Source organism: Octodon degus, unplaced genomic scaffold (assembly GCF_000260255.1).
Source record: "Octodon degus isolate 3935 unplaced genomic scaffold, OctDeg1.0 scaffold00046, whole genome shotgun sequence".
Classification (NCBI taxonomy): domain Eukaryota; kingdom Metazoa; phylum Chordata; class Mammalia; order Rodentia; family Octodontidae; genus Octodon; species Octodon degus.
Window position 1 is genome coordinate 1050793 of NW_004524622.1, and position 21066 is coordinate 1071858.

Below are 21066 nucleotides of genomic sequence, written 5' to 3' on the forward strand. Positions count from 1 at the left end.
ATACAAAATAGGATAAATTTACAGCTACTTTTGCTTAACTCAGTGAGAAGAAAGAGGTGTACTAACAGTGTCTGGACAGAATATCCTGTCTGCTTCTTGTACTATGGATAACCACTAAGAAGATAACAATGTACAGTGTATTGACTATCAAAACTGTCCTAAAGAAATATATATGTGAACTTTTAAGTTTGCTTCTTAGATATACATGCATATTAATGCATATCAATTTTTAATAGTTTACTAATAAAATAAGTGAAATGCAAAAAAAAAACCCAAAAAATATGCATGTATTTAGTAAGCAAGCAATGTGGGCATGAACTTCTTCAATAAATAAAAGCAAACCCTATAGAATGTTACTCCCTTGGAGAATGCCTCTTGGTTTTTGGTGTACAATTGTTATAGGCCCGGGATATTTCTCAATACACAGTGTTTTGCATATTTACATAAGCAAAGTTGTATATGTCTCCAAATCTCAACCTGATATTTTAGACAAAACAATGCATAAGTAAAATTCAAGTTATATTTTGAACAACTGAGATACAATCACACATAAATATACTTCTGAAAAAATTCCCTAAGCATAAACAAATCACCACTGTTGCTAGATCTGAGAGGGAACAGCCTTATGCTTGGTGTGGGGTATTCTCTGTTTTTAGTAACTTATCCTGAACAAGTTTCTACTGAGCCTTACATAATTACCTTTTATGCCTAGTATCTACACAATTAGTCCCCCAAAATTACCATTTTTGGCTAGTATCTACATAATTCTACCCTAGAAGTTGAGGAATTATTATTTTTATGCATTTTTTCTTAGTGCATGTTTGCAATACATAATTATTGCACTAGTTTTGGAGAACTGGTACATAAGATTGAAGAATTATTAAAGGAAACTGGAAAAAGATTCAAAGTAATTAAGAACAGTAATTAGAGTGGAACAGCTTCTATTACTACATCCCAAACTGCCAATTAGTAGTATTAGTTGTATAGTATCAAGGTGCAATATGTTAAGCATTACCCAACATGTTAATTTGTCACTGATATATAGTCTTACAGAACTACATTTTTTTAAAAAAGATGAATATTTTAAATTGATAAAAAACATTATAATTTTTCCTACATAAGGTAATGGGAATTATCTAGATTTCTAGGTTCCCTACTAGCTGAGTGAAAGTATATGTGTCATTTTCAGGAAAAGATTACTAACAATAAATAGAACTGCCTGCATTTGCCAAGTACTGTTAGGCACTTAAGCTACAACAATAAGCAAAACGGGGTAGGGGCTCTCTGTAAAGTAAGAAAAAGCAAACAGTATATAGCAGGTCTATGAGGCTCTATTCAGCATGGTAATGGGCTGAGGTGACAGGAGAGGTGTTATTTCAGATGGGCCAAGGTAAGGAAGTCTTATAGAGAAAAGCAGTATTTGAGCAGAGAACTGAATGCAAGCAATTAGCCATGAGAAGAACAGAAGGAAGCATTTTATGCAAAGGACAGTCAACACCCAAGGTAAGGTGGGCCAACAGTAGGCACTAGGTATACCTAAGCACACAGTAGGTATATCTGACAAACAAGGATGCCATGGTGGCTGGAATACTGGAGGAGGGGAAGGGTCAGGTGAGATGTCCAAAAGGCAAGCAAGGGACAGACACTATATACTGTAATCTCCTGTCACATGATAAGGACAGTGGATTTTATTTTAAGTAAGATGTGAAGCAAATTGTAAGTTTTGACTAGAGGCTTGTGCCAGGATCTGCCTTGTTATAATGAAATAATCTTTCTGGCTATAGTACAGAAAGCAGATCCACAGGATTGAAGACAAGAAAACCAACTGGGACACTACTACAACTGACCTGAGCCAATACAGGCCTGGACAGGACGGGGTGGTAGGAAGTGGTAGGTAGTGCTTTTGATACATTCTCAGAGATGACTCACTGTGAATACAGCCATGAAAGAAATGAGTCATGGATATCTTCAAGTCTTGCACTAAACAACTAGAAAAATGCAATTGCCAGTGACAGACTAAAAGAAAGAGGAATAGATACGGGAAGAATTTAGTGTTAGGCAAGTAAATTTGCTATCTTTAGATAGGAAGAAGCATTACTGAGTTGGAAGTTGGTCATATGAGCCTGAAGACAGGAAAGTAGACACTGTTAACGAAACTTTGGGCATAGAGATGAAATTTAATGGAAGAAAAGCCAGTGTAGACTACTTGTCAAATGCTCTTGTCATTCAGATTTTAATTGAAGAGCAATGAAAGGACATGTACAAAGTATCTCCGTCACTGAAATAGAAGAAAAAACAAAGAAAGTGATATTCTAGAAGATAAATGAAAAAGCTATTTCATGACAAGTGATCAGTTGTCATAATCTGAAAAGCTCAAAAAAAGGAATGCCAATAACTAACCATCAGATGTGGTAAAGTGTACATTCCTGCTGACCTTGATAACAGTAGTTTCTGTAGAGTGAGACAGAGGCACCAGGACGGAAGTCAACTTTTGAAGAGAGCATGGATGGAGAGGAAGTGGGGACTGGAACACAAGACACTATTTTCCATAAAGGAAAGCTATGAAGCAGAAGTTATTCCAGCATGTTTATATGTTCGTGGTAATGGTTCAGTAGAAGAAAAGTGGGGGATGCAGAGGAGAGGGGGAAATGTCGAGAAGCCTACCTCTGGGTAGTAGTGACAGGGAGGGCTCTCATGCAGGAGATGGGCCCAGATGCAAAAGCAGTTCACAAGAATGGAACAGCAAATGCAGGTGGTGATGCCAGCAGACTGGCACATTTGGTGATGGAGAAGGTTAAAGTTCTTCTGGTTACTTCAAGAACATCTGTAATAAGAAGTCATTGGCTATGAATGAGGCCTGCAGGGGGGACTGTTAGAGGTGACAAAAGAGGAAGTCATGTGAAATAGCTTAAAAGAGGTAAAATGGAAGGCTATGGAAACTAAACTGCCAGGTCCTACTCAGGTCCCCCTTCACGGTCGGTGACTATCTTTACGGAAGATGACTGTCTTGCTCAGGCTGCCGCATCTGGCTCTCAAGGTGCTTTAAAGGAAAGACGAAACAAAAGGAAAGAGGTGCTAGGAAAGAATGAAATGGGACACCATGGAGTCTAAGCTGAGCTGGAGCAGGAGTAGAGAGGAAGAACTGAGAAATACAGGAGGTGGTGGATATGGGGACAGCTACTAGAGAGATGTTAGAAGGTACGCAGTAACGACAAGCCAGAGTGACCAATCACTGAGCGGATGGCGAAATATCAGCACCAGCCAGAAAGTCATGAAACAGAGAGGGCAGGTATTCGATGGATGGTCTCCATGTATGTTAAATCTAGCAAGACAAATATCTGAAATGATAGGAGAGAAGAAAATGAAAAAAGAGAAACTTTAATTTTGTTTTTAAGAGTGATGTAATTTATTCTCCTTGACCACCAAAAACATTTGGGTAATCTTAGTTGTATGGACATATTCTTTTTAAAATGATTTTATGAAAACCGGTTAAATTGAGTATGATTTTTTTTTAACTTGACAAAATGACTTATTGAAATTTTAAAAACAAGCCATTTTACTGCATTTTAAAGTAGATGGAAGTTATACAGTAAGTGTGCTAACATTTATCTGGAAAAACTAGATTATTTATTCAAAATACATTTATTAATTCATCTTACCTTTAGGAAAAGTCATTTCAACACGCATGGAATCTAAAGTATTGTTACTAGTGTGTCCAGGGAAGCATGCTATAAACACAGCAGCTGCACTATGGACACTGACCGGGTGGTGCCCAAGCAAGCTAAGTTTAGGTACTGACCATGTCACAAGCCAAACTAGCTCTCCTGCCTTAAGAGGTGATTTTTATTAACACAATAACTGCAAGGTGCACATGTAACAGTTACCATTTCCCATGTGTGACACATCTGAAAATAACACAAGAAGTCACTGTCACCTTGTCTAAATATGCTAGATAAGGATACAACCAAGTAATAGATGACATGGCTATTAAAATAACTGAAGATGCTGTAATAATTTCTGAGAAAAACTAAATGAACAGTATAATTAAGCACATCTAAATATCTGCCAATTTGAAAACTTGGAAGGAAAACATTAGCTCAAAATTATAAAAGTTTCAAAGAAGAATGTATGCAGTGTGTTAATTATTGAAACTGCCCTACCGATTTGATTTGAAACTGTCTCATTGCTATTTGTTTATAAATAAAATTATGGCAAAAAAAATTATAAAAGTTTTTGGCTTAGAGTACTTAAACTATAAATAACTACTTTTCTAGATTCTATTCCTTGAATTTATCATTTTCTAATGAAATAATTAATACAGTTAACTGGTAGTGGATGAAAACTACACCTTAAAGTCAATTATATACAAAAGTACTATAATTCTAGGACTATATGTGGCCAGTTTAGTGAACTTTGATAAGCAATATCCTTTTAAAATTCAAAACAACTCCTTCAGGGAGGCAGGACATCTGTACTGGTCCACATATTGTGATGCAGAAAATGCAGTTCAGAGAATGGAACTGCCCACCTGGAGCCAACAGCAGGCCCGCCACGGCATGCTGGCTTCAAGCCTTGGACAGAAAGCTCTACATCAAGGTACTTTTCAACTAAGCAAATACACAGTGACCATGTTGTGCACATACTGCAAGAATTTTGAGTGCACAAAGTGATGATTTATGGATTCAGTGTACTACATGAATATACCACATGATGTAACTGCTGAAAAATCACTTCAATTAATCAAATGAACAAATTATCTACAGAAGTTTAATAATTTCTTAGTTATATTTAAAATTTGTATTATCAATCCCACCCCTAAATCTTTAACACCATTGTTCCTACATGATCTATTTTTTCCAGATAAATGTTAGCACACTTATAACGTCCATCTACTTTTAAATATAGTATATGGCTTGTTTTTAAAAAAATCTTAATAAATCATTTTGTCAAGTTAAAAAAAAAAACACAATTTAACTAGTTTTCACAAAATCATTTTTAAAAAGATGTATGTCCATACAATTAAGACTAATGTACCAAATAGCTATCAAGGAGCATAACACAATTAAATCAGTTATTAGATACACTGGGAAAATTTCATTAAAGAAGTTTCAGTAAGTTAAATTCCACAAAGTAGAATGAATAAATAGTCACATCAGGAAGCATACTAAAAATTACCAAAAATGTTCAGCGTCTTCTTACAGATCCAGCAGTACTTCAGGATATTTCAAGTTACTTCATTTTTAAACCATTACTAATCACAGTATCGTTGCTACCAAAACCAACAATGACTTCACTTGTAAAACATTTCTGTCAGGATAGCATTTTCTTTCTAAAACATTGCACTCATTCCTTTCAGTCAACTCTAACGTTGAGTTTCCAAAAGTTTAATCAGTTACATTTTTTCTACCAAATAAGACAATTGTTAACACATTTTGCTGCCTGGGGGTATGGTATAAAAATGGTATAAAAAATAACTAACTACTTAAATGGTAGCCTGAAAAAAATGTACTTGTCAGGAGAAACAGCTATATTTGGTTCCATGTTATTGCCGCATTACTAGAAAAGACACATTTGTTTTCTGCATGCTATTTCAGTTAAAGACTAAAATCTGAAGCAGAAGTCTTTAATAATGAATCAGATCATCATTAAATAAATAAAATTGATCACTTATACACTTTGTGTAGAAGCGGATAGTTAAGAAAGCATCAGTAAAGTGGTCCTGAACTTTGACTGCAACCCAGCATACCCTACGTACACACCAGAAGGAAGAGCAAAAAGCTGGTGCTAGGAGAACGTAATTTAGTGTGATTAAATAAAAGGTATCAGCGTATCTCTTGCCCCACTTTACTGGTGTAAAACAAGCATGGCATGCAAATTTCAAAGGAAATCTCCACAAAGAAAAGTGGATTTGAATTTGGGGATTCACAAAGTAGAATAATGAACCTAAATAGGGGAATAAAATCCTCAAGAAAAATGATCCTTACTTAAAAGAATTTAACACACAATAAATGCACAATATTCTCAAAAATAATCTAGTTCTAAAGGAGAAATACAGGTTCTCACATAATTTAGATTCTCTTCTCCTATGAAATTGTGTAAGTGTGGTTTTAAATGGGAAAAAAAGTCCATTTTTATAACCCTAGGCCACACTTGTGATGTGCAGTGCTTCAGCGCAGGTCCACGAAAAGGCTTAGGAAAAGCACTAGTCTGCGAGCAGGAACCACAGTAACAAGAAGAGGAACACATACATTTAATAAATGCTTACTTTATGCCAGACCGATAAATTATCTTGCTGAACCTCAAAGGAACCTATAGAATTAGCTATTATTGCACTATCATCATTATTTTCATTTTACAAAGAGAAAAAAAGTTCCAGAAAAAAGATTAATTGGCCTGGGTCAGATGAGAAATAAATAATGGAATAAAAAATTAAGTATTCACTGCCAGACAACAGTTTTGAACTGTCTGACAACTCCACTCATTGTCTTTCAATGCTTCAGTGGAGATGGACCTCTAGAAATGTCTCTGAGGAGCTTTCTGCCATGAAATGGTTGAATCCGAGCATCTTCACATTTCACTTGAGGGAAACTGAGGCTCAGGAGAAATGTCCCGTGTCCAGAGTCACTGTGCCGGATGAAAGGCAGCGCTGGTCTTGATATTTCTTAAACAAGAAAATTTGCTCTTTAAAAAATTTTGAAACTATTCAACTAGAAAATTATTTCTAAGGTCTCTCTCAGTTTTAAAAACTATGTTTCAACCTAGAAAAAATGATCTAATCATAAAAAAAGAAATAGGTCCACTATCTTATGATTGAATTAAAGTACATTCCAGTAAATCCATGATAAAATCTTAATGTAAAATAGTTTTTAAGATAGTCTTAGATCTCAAGGAAGTAAATTAAGGTTCTCTGCCCCCCCACCTTTAATAATAAAATGACATTTTTATTAGAAAGAGCCAAATCTTCTATGACTGACTTCAGACTCTGGACTATTCAAGAACCGTAACATTAATTTCATGATTCACAAATATCATCTTTATAAAAACAGAAAATAAGAATTTAAAAAAATCTTAATAATTGTAATAGTAAGGATTAAATATTCCTGCATGTGATTTACCTGCTTAAGCAGCTGTGCATTCAATCACATTGTAAAATATATTTCTTAATATGAGTCTCAATCAAAACAGAAAAGCCACTATGCTAGAATGTCAATATACATTTCATATTTAATATACCTGACATGAAAGGAGCAATTTAATTACAGTTTGGTGGCTGATGTTACAAGATCTAATACTAAAATACCTCATTTTCTATAATATGGTAAGGCTGACATGCTAAAGAGCCAACTCTACTAAGACATGTAAAAACATTCTAGGCGTGCAGACTGATAAGTGGCTTCCCAACAAAACATAAATATAAAACTGTGAAAAAACAAATATAATATTTAAAGATGGTATCTGAAAAAAGGCAGGGCTCCTGGAGCAAGGATATTTCCAAATCCAGACAGAAAAACACAAGATTAACAGGGAGCCACTTATTTTGTGCCACAGAAGAAAAAGATAATCAAAGATTAGGCAGTACCAAAAGGATGCAGTAGTCATCTCAAAGGTTTTCCTGGTCAGAGATCAGACAATGGGCATCAAAGAGAATAATAACTACAACAGAATAAAACAGAAATATATAAAAATTTAAGAGTTCAAGGAACAACTCCGTTCGTCTCCATAGCTGCTAGGACAACAACTTATTTTATGCAAAAATGTGGTAATTCTAAGACTCAACAGTGTCATCCATCTGTGATCCCAGCACTCTGGAAGGCTAAAGCAGGGCTGCGCTGCAAGTGAGAGTCCAGCTGGCAACTTAGCAGCTCGGCAAGACCTTGTCATAGCGGGGGTGCATCCTTGCATCTTAGCGCACTGGCCCTGTGTTCAACCCCCAGCACTAGATTAAAAAGACTTAAGAGCTGTTTTCCTTCATTGCCTCCACCAATTGTATTGCAGTTGTATCCAGTGAGTTTCTGAAGAAAGGTTCTTCACACAAGTGCAAGTTTAAAGTGAAAATGGTGGGGCCAGGGAGACAACTCAGCAGCATAAGCGCCTGCCTGGCAAGCGTGAGGTCCTGATTTCAATTCCCAGTACTAAGTAATTAATTAAAAGAAATAAGGCATGATAGCACACACTTGTAATCCCAGCACACAGGAAGCTGAGGCAAGAAGATCATTGTTTGAGGCTAGCTTGGGCTACAAAGTGAGTTCAAGGCCAGCCTGAATGCCACAGTGAGACCCTAGAGCCCTCAGAAAAGATGACAATGTAGCACAAGTTTAAGAAGCCATCAAATTATAAGTAATGAAATTAAAAATGAGTAGCAACAGCTGCTAAAAGCATTAAAAAGATTAATAGGAAACTTGATTATGGATGGAAGACAGCAGCAGCTGAACTAGAAGTAGGAAAGCTTCCTAATGAGAGCAAGTGCGACTCCGCCTGAGCACGAGCACCCTTCCCTGGAAGAGCCTCAGCCTGCTCACCCTTCACCCTGGAGAGGGATACAGGGGCCAGAAAATGCTGAAAGAAGAAAGCACTATAGAGAAAGAATCACATTCAAAATATATATAGTACATTAAGAGAAACTTTGAAGATTTACTTAAATGCTAACATGTAGACTTTCCTTTGATTCTAATTTGAACAAAAACAAAAATCAAAAGAAGACTTTCAAAGGGCTGGCAAGATAACTCAGCAGACTAAGCACCTGTTAGGCAAGCGCAGGGACCATCCCTGGCAACACATGCCGTGCTGGCCCTGGCCCTGGGCCCAGGTGCACTGAGCCAGCCACCAAGGCCGAGTATGGTGGCGCAGACCTGTAATCCCAGGGATGGGGAGGCTGAAAATAGGATCACCGCAAGTCTGAGCTGCACAGTGAGACCCTGTACCAAATACATAAAAATTAAAAAAAAAAAAATTTAAATAAGTAAATAAAAAACTTTTAGGACTGATGTAAATTGCATATATGATAGATATTAGATTATATTAAGAATTTATTTTTATTGATAAGTGTGATGATAATGCTGGTTTATTAAAAAGTGATAAAAATTTATTTTTATTTATTTATTTTAACATTTTGTGTGTGTGTGTGTGTGTGTGTGTGTGTGGCCAGCTCAGCCCACCAGGGGGCGCGGCTGGCTGGCATGTGGTGCTGGGGGATCGAACCACGGTCCCTGTGCTTTGCCAAGCTTGTTCCAAGTAGGTGCTTTACACCACTGAGCCATCTCTCCAGCTCCGATAAAAATTTAAAACTATGAAATAAAACATGGTGTATGAGTAGAAATCCAATTAAATACAATTAAACTGACAGGCAGCAAGTGCTCTAACATACCCATTTCTGAAAGAAATGAAAACAGTTCATCTCTCTGCTAGATACTGGAATTGAAAACTACTGAATACATTCTGTCTCCTGAGTTCTGACCATTGAAGGAAGATATTAAGGGTATTCCGCTGCGTATACATCAGACAACCATTTCTGCTCCTGGATGTTTTTCTACTTAAAATGTAAACATTTACTCCACACATACACACTACTTTGAAGTATTACATATGTATAAATTATGTTACCATAAATATTATATTAGAAAACTTACAAAAGGGAAGAACTGAAGAACAAGCACGTTTCATGATTCTCGCCTTGAAGTGCTGAGGCTATTTTCTTTCCTGCAGCTTTACTTATGGATGTCTTCAGTTTCTTAGCTAGCTTCTTTGGTGTGTTGGTTATGGAAGATTCTTCTGTACAGCAACTATATACTTCTACCTTTATTTTAAAGTCTGGGCTGGCTTCATTACTAAAACAAAGAGTATAAGGTTAAAAATGCAACTCAGTAGAAAATAAAATTACAAAATCCTTTGATGCTTTCATACAGTCAAAATCGGTCTTTAACATACGATATAGAAACAATGTTTGTTTAGTGCGTAAATGACCTAACAGTCACTACAAATACAATGTTCCTGGCTATCAGCTTCTAAGCTAGGCAGCCTTAACTGAACTAAGGCACGCAGGTACACAACTCAATGAAACAGAACAAAGTTCTCATGTCACTTGTGCTCAGTGCTAGCCTCCCTTCAGCAGCTCTTCCATTTTGCAGGTCTTCCTGTAGCGTCTCACATGGCTGCTGCAAAACACAACGCACGCCTCCAGCACTCACTCCTTTAGAGTTACTACAGCCAGTTCACCTCCATAGGCCCCGCACCGCATTTTTGTATCTAATAACTAAAAACATTTTTACTATGTGGTTATTTAGGGGAAAAAAAACCCATGAAACCAATATAAAAGGATATAGTTCAAAGCATGAACTCCTGGAGGGCAAGTGCTATCATGGTAATCTTTGTATTTTTAGCCTAGCATCGTGCCTGGAACTACAAAGCACTTGACACATATTTATTGAACCAACATGAAGAAATGCTGCAATTTTAGCAAATGCTGAGACTGACTTTCCCTTTTTCAGAATGATAAACTACTATTAGCATAAAGTCTGCAGCAGTGGTACCAGCAATGAGACACACGCGAGACTGTGAAAAGGGTACAGACAGAACATCCGTCAACATCGGTGATATTAAAAATGCAACATAGACTTTTAAGATTTAAATGGCCAATATGTAGGCCGGGTAAATCCAAGGAATAACTTCCAGATATTTTTTATAGTTTATTATTTGGCAGCTTCTAACCATACACTATTCCTGGTAATGACTAACAAATGTCAATATTTAGAGGGAACCAGAGATTCATAAATATTGAATACTTATTAAAAACAATCATAACAAAAAGCACATTTTTAAACATTTAGAACATTTGTCAGCAGTTATTTTTAGAACAATTTAAAATATTTACAGAATTAAAAATATATATATAAATCATGCGCTTTCTTTCCAAGTACTTTGCATTGTTCTTTCTCTGACAAAAACCAAACAATGGCAAGTGATGTGGAAAAAAAGAGCCCACTGACAGTATAATTTGGGCAGAAAAATGTATTAATAGCTGGTAATAAATGTATTTAGATAATAAACACATTTAGAAAAAAATTTAGCCTCAGTTATACAACCATTTGAGAACTGGATTTTTTCTTTTCCTTCTGGGTCCTAAACAAATTTTTCTAGTTCGATATAGCTTGCAAGAATGTCTGCGTTCCTGATAGGGCAAACACACATTTTGTTTCTCTGCACTACACAATTACAACGGAACACTGGACCAGAAACCACAGAACACGCTTGGCCGTGGTCCTTTCAACACTACGGGAATGGCAAAGCAAGTGCTCTGGAGTATCAAATGCAGCTCCACAACTGAAAATGGAAAACACATGCAATGTCGGTTCTATCTTAATAGTTCAAACTAACTATTTAACATTTAGATATGAAGACAGTATCTTTGCAAGCCTTACAGAACCACAAACCCCACCATGACTTAGGCCAACAGAACCTCTGGAAGAGGCCAGCAAAAACTTATGTGAGTTACAAGTAATTTCAGCGGCTACCTGAGTAGTTCTGGTTCTGTATTATGACCACATAAAAGGAGCCTGTGAAGGAGCAGGGGCAATAAAACCAGCGCTGATGAGCGCTGGCTTTTTTTTTTACTCTTTTAACTTGAGTACACACAAGAAATGCACCATAAGAAAAGAACGCCCTCCAAGTTTTACCAAAGTGTCTTTCCTATGATACATACACACTGCAGACTATCTTATAAACAAAGTTGCTTTACTATTTCCATCCTTCTATTTATTTTTTTGGTACCGGGGATCAAACTCAGGACCTTGAGCTTGCTAGGCAGGCGCTTATGCAACTGAGACATCTCCCCAATCCCATCCTTTTGTAGTTAAATCTCTTACATGAAATGAAAGATCTACTTTCTTTTGGCTTTTCCGACAGAGTCTCATTATGCGGTTCAGGCTAGCCTTGAGCTCACTATGTAGCACTGGCTGGCCACGAACTCTCAGAGATCTTCCTGTCTTAGCCTGCCAAATGCTGGGAATAAAGGAGTATGCCACCACACTGGGTTAAAGACCTATGTTCTAATCAAACTCATTCTAAATAAATTAAATAAAAACCAGTGTATTGATGCTTTAATAATTTGCAAAAATTTAACAATTATTCATATCCAGTGAGGCAAATATTTGCTAATTAAAAAATTTGTTTCTATTTTACATCAGAAAACTGCAAATAAAGAAAAGGGATTCTTTTGAAGAAAGAATTTTAAAAATCATTTTAAACATTCAAAGATCTTAATACTTCAAAAAGAAGTTAGGCCAGGCATGATGGTGCAGGCCTGCAATCCCAGCACTGGGAGGCAGAAGCAGGAGGGTCATATCAAGTTCAAGACCAGCCTGGGATACAAACTGAGTTCAAGGCCAGCCTGAGCTGCACTGTGAGACCCAGTCTCAAAAAGACAAAAGACAAAGGAAAAAAAAAAAAAAAAAAAAAGAATCCAAGGATTCAATAATTAGGCAACAAGAACGGCCCAATAATTAGATCTTTTTATAAAAGTAGAACTTAAGATAATTTTTATTCTCTTAAGATGAAAGATACTCACAATATCGTTATATTTTCAAAACATATATCTGTAATTGTTTTATCCACGATCAGCACATCAGTATCAAAAACTTCAGCTCCCATTTTGAACAAACAGAAAATGGCATAGCGCTCTGATTCTAGAGAAAAAAGACAGCACTTTAAGCAATAATACATGTGGTAAATCCAGCTATCTTAATCTTGAAAATGAAAAATACCTTCAATAATCATTAATAATTTTTAATAGATTATAATCTTTTACATTTCATAGTGGCCCGCTCTTTTTGTGTGTTTTTGTCTTTGAGACTTAAACTTGTTATGTAGCGCAGGCTGGCCTCAAACTCGCAACAGTGCTGCCTCAGCCTCCCCAGTACTGAAATTACAGAAATGCACAGTAGCGGATGTTTTGGTAACAACCTTATTCAACTCACAGACAATCCTTAAACCTGGGTACCAAAAGCTAAGTTAAAAATGTAGGATTCTCGGAGTTTAAAGAACTATAAGTCATTAATTTTATTAGAAGAAAACTGTTCAAACTTTAAAAGTAAATTTATTAATATATACATATACTATTATTTCTGTTAGTTTAATATTTAATTCTGTTTAAGAGGAATACGCTTTTTGTTAGAAGAGATCAAGGGTAGGCACAGTAATAACACCAAAGATATTCTACCAAACCAAAGGTAAAGGAGGAAACCGCAAAGGCAGGAAGGCAGGCGGGCGGGCGGGCGGTCAGGCAGAGAAAACATAGCTGGGAGGTCTTTTAATTTGGTGAGGTTTTAGTTGATAAAAAGAATAAATCTTCATTACTGAGAAACTATAGCTCTTTAAAAAAAACTTATTCTCTATAGAAATCAGAAAGACTTAATTCCCACATGAATTCCTTTGTAAAGTAAATTATATTTCCTAATTGAATAACAAATACTAACTTGATTTTAAATTCTTCATATAAAACTAATTACTCTCAATATGATTCAGTTTTTAAACTGTGAAGATAAAAGCTATCACAACAGAGAAAGAGATAAAGGATTACCATATCTTTTGCTGCTAACAGCTAGAAATCACTTGAGGTTAATTTCCATGACCTATGCAATCCACAGATTTGTGAGGAATGCATGAAGCCACAAAATACAATGCTGAAGGAAAAAATGGAATCAAGCTTAAAATCTTTATTTTACTTTGTTAAATAATCGAACATAACAAAATAAGGCACGAAAGGTCTTGCAAATTCTGGTCCAACAGAAGAAATGCTGCCTTTCCCTTTTCCTTACGCATTTTCCTTGGTCCCTACCTTCCACCTGTCTCTGCACAGAGGCCACTACTTACTGGCCTTGCGCAGACTCCGTTAACTGCCAAGCACAACTGACAAGGACCATCTTAGTATCAAGGGACTGTAACATATTTATACTAAAAATCAGAAAACAACAGTTGAACAAGGTTCTGCCTATTCTGTCAAATGATACCAACTTATTTCATTGTGGAAGAAGTCTTTTCCTTAATAATCACAAATTTCCTATAAGCCAAAGAAAACATTTCAATCACAAATTAAGATCATACATACGTTCTTTGTTGTTGAAGTGATCTGAGTCTTTCCACATTAGTGGTATTCGAATATCTATAAAGGAAGGGAGAAAAATGAAAAGTAATAATTTTGGTAAGCTTTACAGTATGACATGAACTCTGAATTCCATGACAGATTCTGACCACTAAAGCCAAAATAAAATATATCACTTAACAGAGTATTTTAAAGTTATGCTTATTATTTCTAACTTTTTTTTTTTTTTTTTTTTGCGGGGCCGGGGATTGAACTCGGAACCTTGCGCTTGCCAGGGAAGCGCTTCTTCCACTGAGCCACCTCCCCGGCCCTTTATTATTTATAACTTTAAAAGTTATTTAATATACAGTTGATATGGAGCACATGTCCATGACTACAGCACTCTGGGAGGATGAGGCAGGACGGTTCCAAGTCCCGGCTCAGCCTGGACAGCTTAGCAACTGCATGAAACACATGCTGGGGACATAGGTCAGCCTGAAGGTCCCAGTTCCACACAGCACACACACAAAAAGCTAACATATAGGAAATCTCAGGATATGCAAGGCACAAATATAAATATTCTTATTAAATAACTGTTCTGGCTCCATGTACGCCTCTTTCTCTTCTCACTGATCTATGCTGCCGCATTATTAGATAGGACACCGATCCAGTGTCTGTACTTGGCTACAGATTTCATGGATCTAATTAAATCATTTACTACTATATATATATAGATATATATATATATCTATATATATATCCTAATACCAACCCCATACTATTAGAACTATTGTACCTTTACCACATATTTTATTAGAAAAACTTTTTGCTGAAAGCATCTTATTCTAATTTCTTTATATAAATTTTAGAACTGTTTCATCAAAATCTCAATCCTGAACACTTTATTAATACTGGGTTGTATTATCCAAATTAATTTAAAGCTAATAACTATAATATACTGCCTTTAAATAGAATATAACAATACATTAGTCTTCACATTATAATTAAATTTATTCTTAGGTATTTAATGCTTTGCTTTTTTCTAAAAAACTTTTGTGCCATTGTATAATAATAATAATTATTATTATTACTATTATTTGTATTTGTATTGTGTAGCGCAGGCTGGCCTTGAACTGAGCACTATCTTAGCCTCCCAAGCGCTGGGATCACAAGTGTGTGCCTGCACACCTGGCTGTGTCTTCTCATTGGTTGCTAGTTAGTTAAAAGATCACTACTTTTTACAGACTTATCTTAAACCCAGGCACTTTTTACTGCATTCCTTATTAATTCCAATAGTGTTTCAGTAACTCTCTTAGGTTTTATAGGTCTGTAATCCATTATCTTCAAAGCACATTCATTTGTCTATTCTTTTTCATTAGTTTCATCCTTTACTCTATTTTAGCTAGAATTTCCAAAACAGAGTTATAATGACATCATACAATGTCACTCTGTTCTGATTGAATGGGAATGCCCTTACTGTTTTATAATTAGGACCTGGCTGGCATTCTGTCAAAAGCCCCTCAAACTTGTCCGCAGTTGGGGACTCAATTCATTTCACAAAGCCCTGCTCCCCGCTGTCCTAGCTCCTTCAGGGTGGTGGTTGCTCTTGACACTGCTGTGGGAGGAGCAGCCTATGCCAGGCTTGCCCTCCCCTATGCCGACTGACGTCATCTTTCCAGGAGGAGACGGTGCATGTTTCTTGTCTATTCCCCTCGTGGTCAGGTACTGTTCAGATACCAAAGTTAAGGCAAGACTTGCCAACTGTATTTCTTAATTCTTCAAATGACAGAAATTCTTTCCAGACTTGTAAATGGCGGGGCTCAGTTTTAGTTCACAGTAATCTTAAGTCTTACATCTCCACTGACATTTAATGGTAAACTTAGGGAGTCATAATAAGATGATTTTATTAGATCTTAGAAACGAATAATTTTCAAAGATGAAAACCAAGGACTGGAAAGGCAACTCAGTGGCAAAGGCCTAGCCTAGTACACACGGGACCCTGAGTTCAAACCCCAGGACCATAAAAGTGAAAATTAAGAGATATGTAGTAAAGTGATTTCTTTTAGTCACTGAATTAGTAGTCAGTGAAAAGCCTGAGACAATTATTGCAATGTTCCTGTGTGTTATTGGCAGAAAAAATAAGGGTCAATCTGTTATTCTTTATATAAAGATGTGGTCATTCAGGTCAGCCAGAAAGGGAACGTCTACGTCTCTCCAGGCTAACGACGTAATCACAGAAACACTAGGAAACTTCACTGGAAATATTCTTCTTGGCCAAAATAAAAGTCACGTTTTCATCCAAGTGTCAAATGAAAATGCATTTATAAAGGTGAATGTATTTTTGTTTTTATAAATACACAGACAAGATATAATTAAGTTCAGGCAAAAATGAAAGGAAATTACATATGTACTCTATCTTCTGAGTTTCAGTTCCTTAGTTTAAATTAAAAGTATCGTCTGAAAAGAAACATATGCAGAAATAATTTGTTTTTATATATTGGGTATCTGTGTTCATGAATATATTTTTCTTTTACTTTAAACGCTGTTCTTAAGCCCCTTTCTAAATGTACAGTTAAGTCTAATGTCATGAGTTTTGACAGTTAATAAACTACTATGAAATCACAATAGATGTTGAAACTATCAGAGAATTAGTGTCTTCAATAGCAATTTAATATGTCTCATGTATCCTGAGTGATGCCACATTAGAAGAAAAGAATTATGTCTAAGTATATATACAAACCCCCTTTCAATGTCTACAGTACTTTATTTATTAATGTTAAAAGCCATTAAACATAGTGAAGAGCTACTGTGGTAGGCAGTGAAAGGTTACAAGGAGACACAAGAACATGCTTTATATTAATCTCACAATTGAAAGATAAAAACATGAATATAACAACTATAAAACAAGAAACAGATATTTATATAGTTTGCTCTTCTACATAATTTTTTACTTGGCTGGAGGCAATTTCTGATGTCAACCAATCATGTGCTAAATAAATGCAGGGCCAGGGAGATGGCTCAGTGGAATAAGCGCTTCCCTGGCAAGCCCAAGGGCCTGAGTTCAATCCCCGGTTCCACCAAAAAACAAACAAACAAACAAACAAACAAACAAATAAATAAAATAAACGCAGGCCCGTCCTCCCGCACAACTTCTGGTAGCTACAAGGGAGCTGGAGCCTGCCCTGCAGCAGGGGGCTCCCCGAGACACGGCCTTCCCACTTCAGGAGTGATGGGGGCACACAGCTGCTTCCCACATGTGCTGATGGACAGCATCTGGCCAAGTGCACCCCTACAGTCACCTGTGCGTCCCCTCCAGTACCCGGGTCTCTCCGGCCATTGTCTTTGGCTTCCTTAGCACTTTGGAGAAACTGAGACTACACAGCGCAAGCGCCATCTAGTGGCAGAGGTGCTCCAGCTGCGCAAGCATGACTTCTGGCTGGAATGGTAGCAGGGACATTTTATAGATGAGCAAACAGATCTGAAGAAAACAGTTATTTCACAAGCTAATTAGGTATCTGAAGCCTGGGGTTTGTTGACAGCAGAAGGAAAGAAATGTCTGCCTAAATAGAGAGCATATACATAGGCATAATGGAAGATAATGGCTAGAAAAAAACCAGGCCAAAATGGCAAACTAGGAAAAGTGTGGTCTTTACGCTACAGGTGACAAAAAATAGTCCTCTACATGCCACGTGCTGTGCTGGCCTCTAGGCAGAGAGTGATGAACAAGACGGACAGGGTGCCAAGCCCATAGCCCAGGAAAGGAGAGGAGAGCCCACCACCGGGCTTGCTGCTCAGGCGGCCGCTTCCAGCCTGTCGCTCAGCCTCAAAGTCTGCACAGTCATCATCCCACCCGGTTACCAGGCCGCGCTGAAGAGAGAAGCACCTACTATGGAGCCATTATTCCAAACTGTAGACAAACATTTTGGCCGAAGTGTGAAAAGGCTAGAAGTAAACTAAAACAAAACTTGATGACTCCAGTTACTTTACACAACTTTTTCACCAAAATAGAATGATCCATGTACGGCATACCTGATATGGCCAGCTTTCCTTTACAGGCCGTTCGTTCTTTACTTTCAAAATGCACGTCACTGCCAAGAGAAAAACTTATAAACAAAACAGATCTTCATAATAAACAATTATATTGTCTTTCCCAAATGCCAAAACATATATATACCCATCTATAGTCAAACAAATATATACCCAAAAGTGGCTGCCTGGACTTCAAAGAAATACATAAAGCCAATCTCTTGATTTTTTTCTTATAAATTTTATATTCCCTGATTATCGTGTGCTGGCGTCTTAACAATGAAAGCTTTTTGCTGCATTTATAAATAGGATGCGTAATATTTGTCCTGGTCCCAAGAAGGGTAATAACTTGAATCACTATTTCACAAGTCACGTTTCTAGCTTACTGGATTCAGAGCCCTGAAAAGTGCTCTTTCCAATATGTGCTGTTCAACAGTCCCTCACTTACTCTAGAGAATCTTATAAATATAAAAAAAAATGACACTACATTTATAGGCAGTTAATACTACATCTCATTTTTCCAAAATTCCAAAGAACTAAGTACTTACTAAGGCAAAAAATAAATTAACTAAAGTGATCATAAGTGAGTGAACACAAATGTGGAAAGAAAATACAACAGAAAAGCCTTCAAATGAAAGTCTGGGGACACGGAACACTTCCAAATCTGATGTTAGGATACACTGTCATTAAAAAAAAAAATGCCTTTCAAAGTAGATGTCTCCTGCTAGACAAATCCCCCTCCTTAAATATTTCCCCACTACCCCATTTCCTAATAACTTGCAATTAGAGATTAGGATTCCATTTCTAAGGCAATATTTTCACGAGTGTTTTTGTGTTTCTTGCCCCTATTCAATTTGGTTAGCTAATTGACTGCCGGCAGTTAAATGAGGTACTTCAAACATGATGAGATGGAAACTTTCCACTTGAATGGCATGTGATTTTGCAAGTTTCTGGAGAAAGACTGGGTGGAAGTTTGAAGTGGGAAGTCAACTAATTTCCTGAATAAGAGGATACTAACTCACTGCCTTCAGTAACCAAACTAAAAACTGTCTGCCTTCATGCATATATCCCAATTTGTAACACCTTGCATTTTACTAGATGAAAGACATCAGCGCCATAGAAGGCATACATTCCACGTGGGCTCTAACTTACTGACATACTCAAGTAGATCCGTTTCTGTGGGACACCTACATGGTACTTAGGAGTCACACGTCGGCTATGAGTAAAATATTGCAGATTTAAAGTCATATAATTTCCGAATGTTACCTAATCACTTTGTTCAATTACTATATTTCAAAATAATGTTTCGTTGAAAAAGAAACTTAACAGTCAAAATTCAACGGCAAAGCTTACTTTGCTACTCTGGAGAACTTCTTTCTCATGCTTCAGCGGAAGCCTAATACATATTTTAGCTACATAACACAGTGAAAGAGCCACTAGAAATCAAATATAAACTTCAACTGACTCAAAGTGGTACAAAAAATTCTATACAAAGACTGTTGGTTGGCATTTGCAAATAATACCTTCAAAAACATCTATATAAGAATGTATACATTTTTAAAATATTTATTTAAATAAAAAAATGCCAGAAGCTCTGAAATGATAATTTATGGAATAGACACAATATACTAAAGTTGAATGAAGTGGGCATCATAAAATTTGAGGCTCTTGCTGGCAAATGAAATTCTGAATACCAGAAGCACGCAAGGCAAAGGTGATTATTTACCAACCCCTCAAAAGCAAAAATTTCCCTGCAGACTACTCAACTACCTAGCCAAGTGTAGCTTTCTTAATCACAATTATAAATTTGTACAGGCATTTTTTAGGATGAGCCAAGAAATTCACTATATAGAAATATCATCAAAATATAATATAAATCTATTTAAGCATAAAATCTTCCAGAACAATTCTGTCTTAAAGAAAGTGAGAAAAGAACACAGCCTCAGTTTTCTGAAGCTTGAAGTCTTTTCAATTCAAATAATTCTCCAAACTGTTATTTAGGGTACTGGAATGTAGATGGCTTTCCAATTAATCCAAATTAACAATGAAACTGTTGAGCATTATCTGTTTAATAATGTGCTACTGTAGCTAATAGTTTGCCACAGTTAAATAAATACTTGTTTGAAAATCTACACTATTAATGCCAATTTTAAATGCTACAATTACAGAGCCAGCCCCAGGAAAAAAGTAACTATAAAATTGCTGAAATGATGCACAGCTAAATGACAAATAGATTATTTAGATGAACCTAGTTCAGAGCATTATTTTGGCAAGACTTGCAAATACCAATTAAATGATAAACATAAAAAGACAAGTTTTCATCTTTCTTATATTGTATTTGTCTGTAGGTAAATAAAATGACCAACAGAGGGTGCCAATCGGCTACTGTGGTGCTCAAAATTCTGTATTAAAAAAAAAATTAATCAAGTAAACAAAGATTAGACTGTTCTATATGAGAATTTTAAATATCATTATTTGTTAAAATTAACAAGTTATAATGCAAAACAGCACAACAGTAAGTTTTACATTTTCCTAATAAAATTTTAAAAGAATTTGAAATAGTATTCTATTGAAAGCAGTAAATAAAATCCTTTACATTTTATACAAATAAGTAAAAATTAAAATAAGACATGTATTATTGTATAATTTTAAGGCATCCTAAAACTCCATAGTATAAAATAACTTTATAAATACCTTAAATGCTCTTCAAATGTTAAGCCCTTTTTTTAAGAGACATCAAAATACACAAAGTTTTGTAAATTAGTAATGTTTTTAAGTCTAGCACGGTGGCGTGTGACTGTAACCCCAGCACTCAGGAGGCTGAGGCAAGAGGATCACCGAGTTCAAGGCCAGGCTGGGCTAACAGCGAACTCAAGGTCAACCTGCACTACATAGTGAGAATTTACCTAAAACAAAACAAAACAATGTTTTTTTTTATTTTATCTCTTTTATTTTGCTATTTATTTATT

At 36.2% G+C, this 21066-nt stretch overlaps 1 protein-coding gene across 3 annotated transcripts in view; it reads right to left on the reverse strand.

The window, feature by feature from the left end:
• Window positions 1-21066, reverse strand: part of Rtkn2 (rhotekin 2) — a 74823-nt gene that overhangs the window by 32946 nt on the left and 20811 nt on the right. For all 3 annotated transcript variants that reach the window (XM_023716146.1, XM_023716147.1, XM_023716145.1), the window contains 4 exons: window positions 18101-18159; window positions 14099-14152; window positions 12560-12677; window positions 9627-9824 (listed from right to left, as the gene is read on the reverse strand). In XM_023716146.1, the coding sequence (XP_023571914.1) occupies window positions 9627-9824; window positions 12560-12677; window positions 14099-14152; window positions 18101-18159 (429 nt within the window). The remainder of the gene's footprint in view (window positions 1-9626; window positions 9825-12559; window positions 12678-14098; window positions 14153-18100; window positions 18160-21066) is intronic.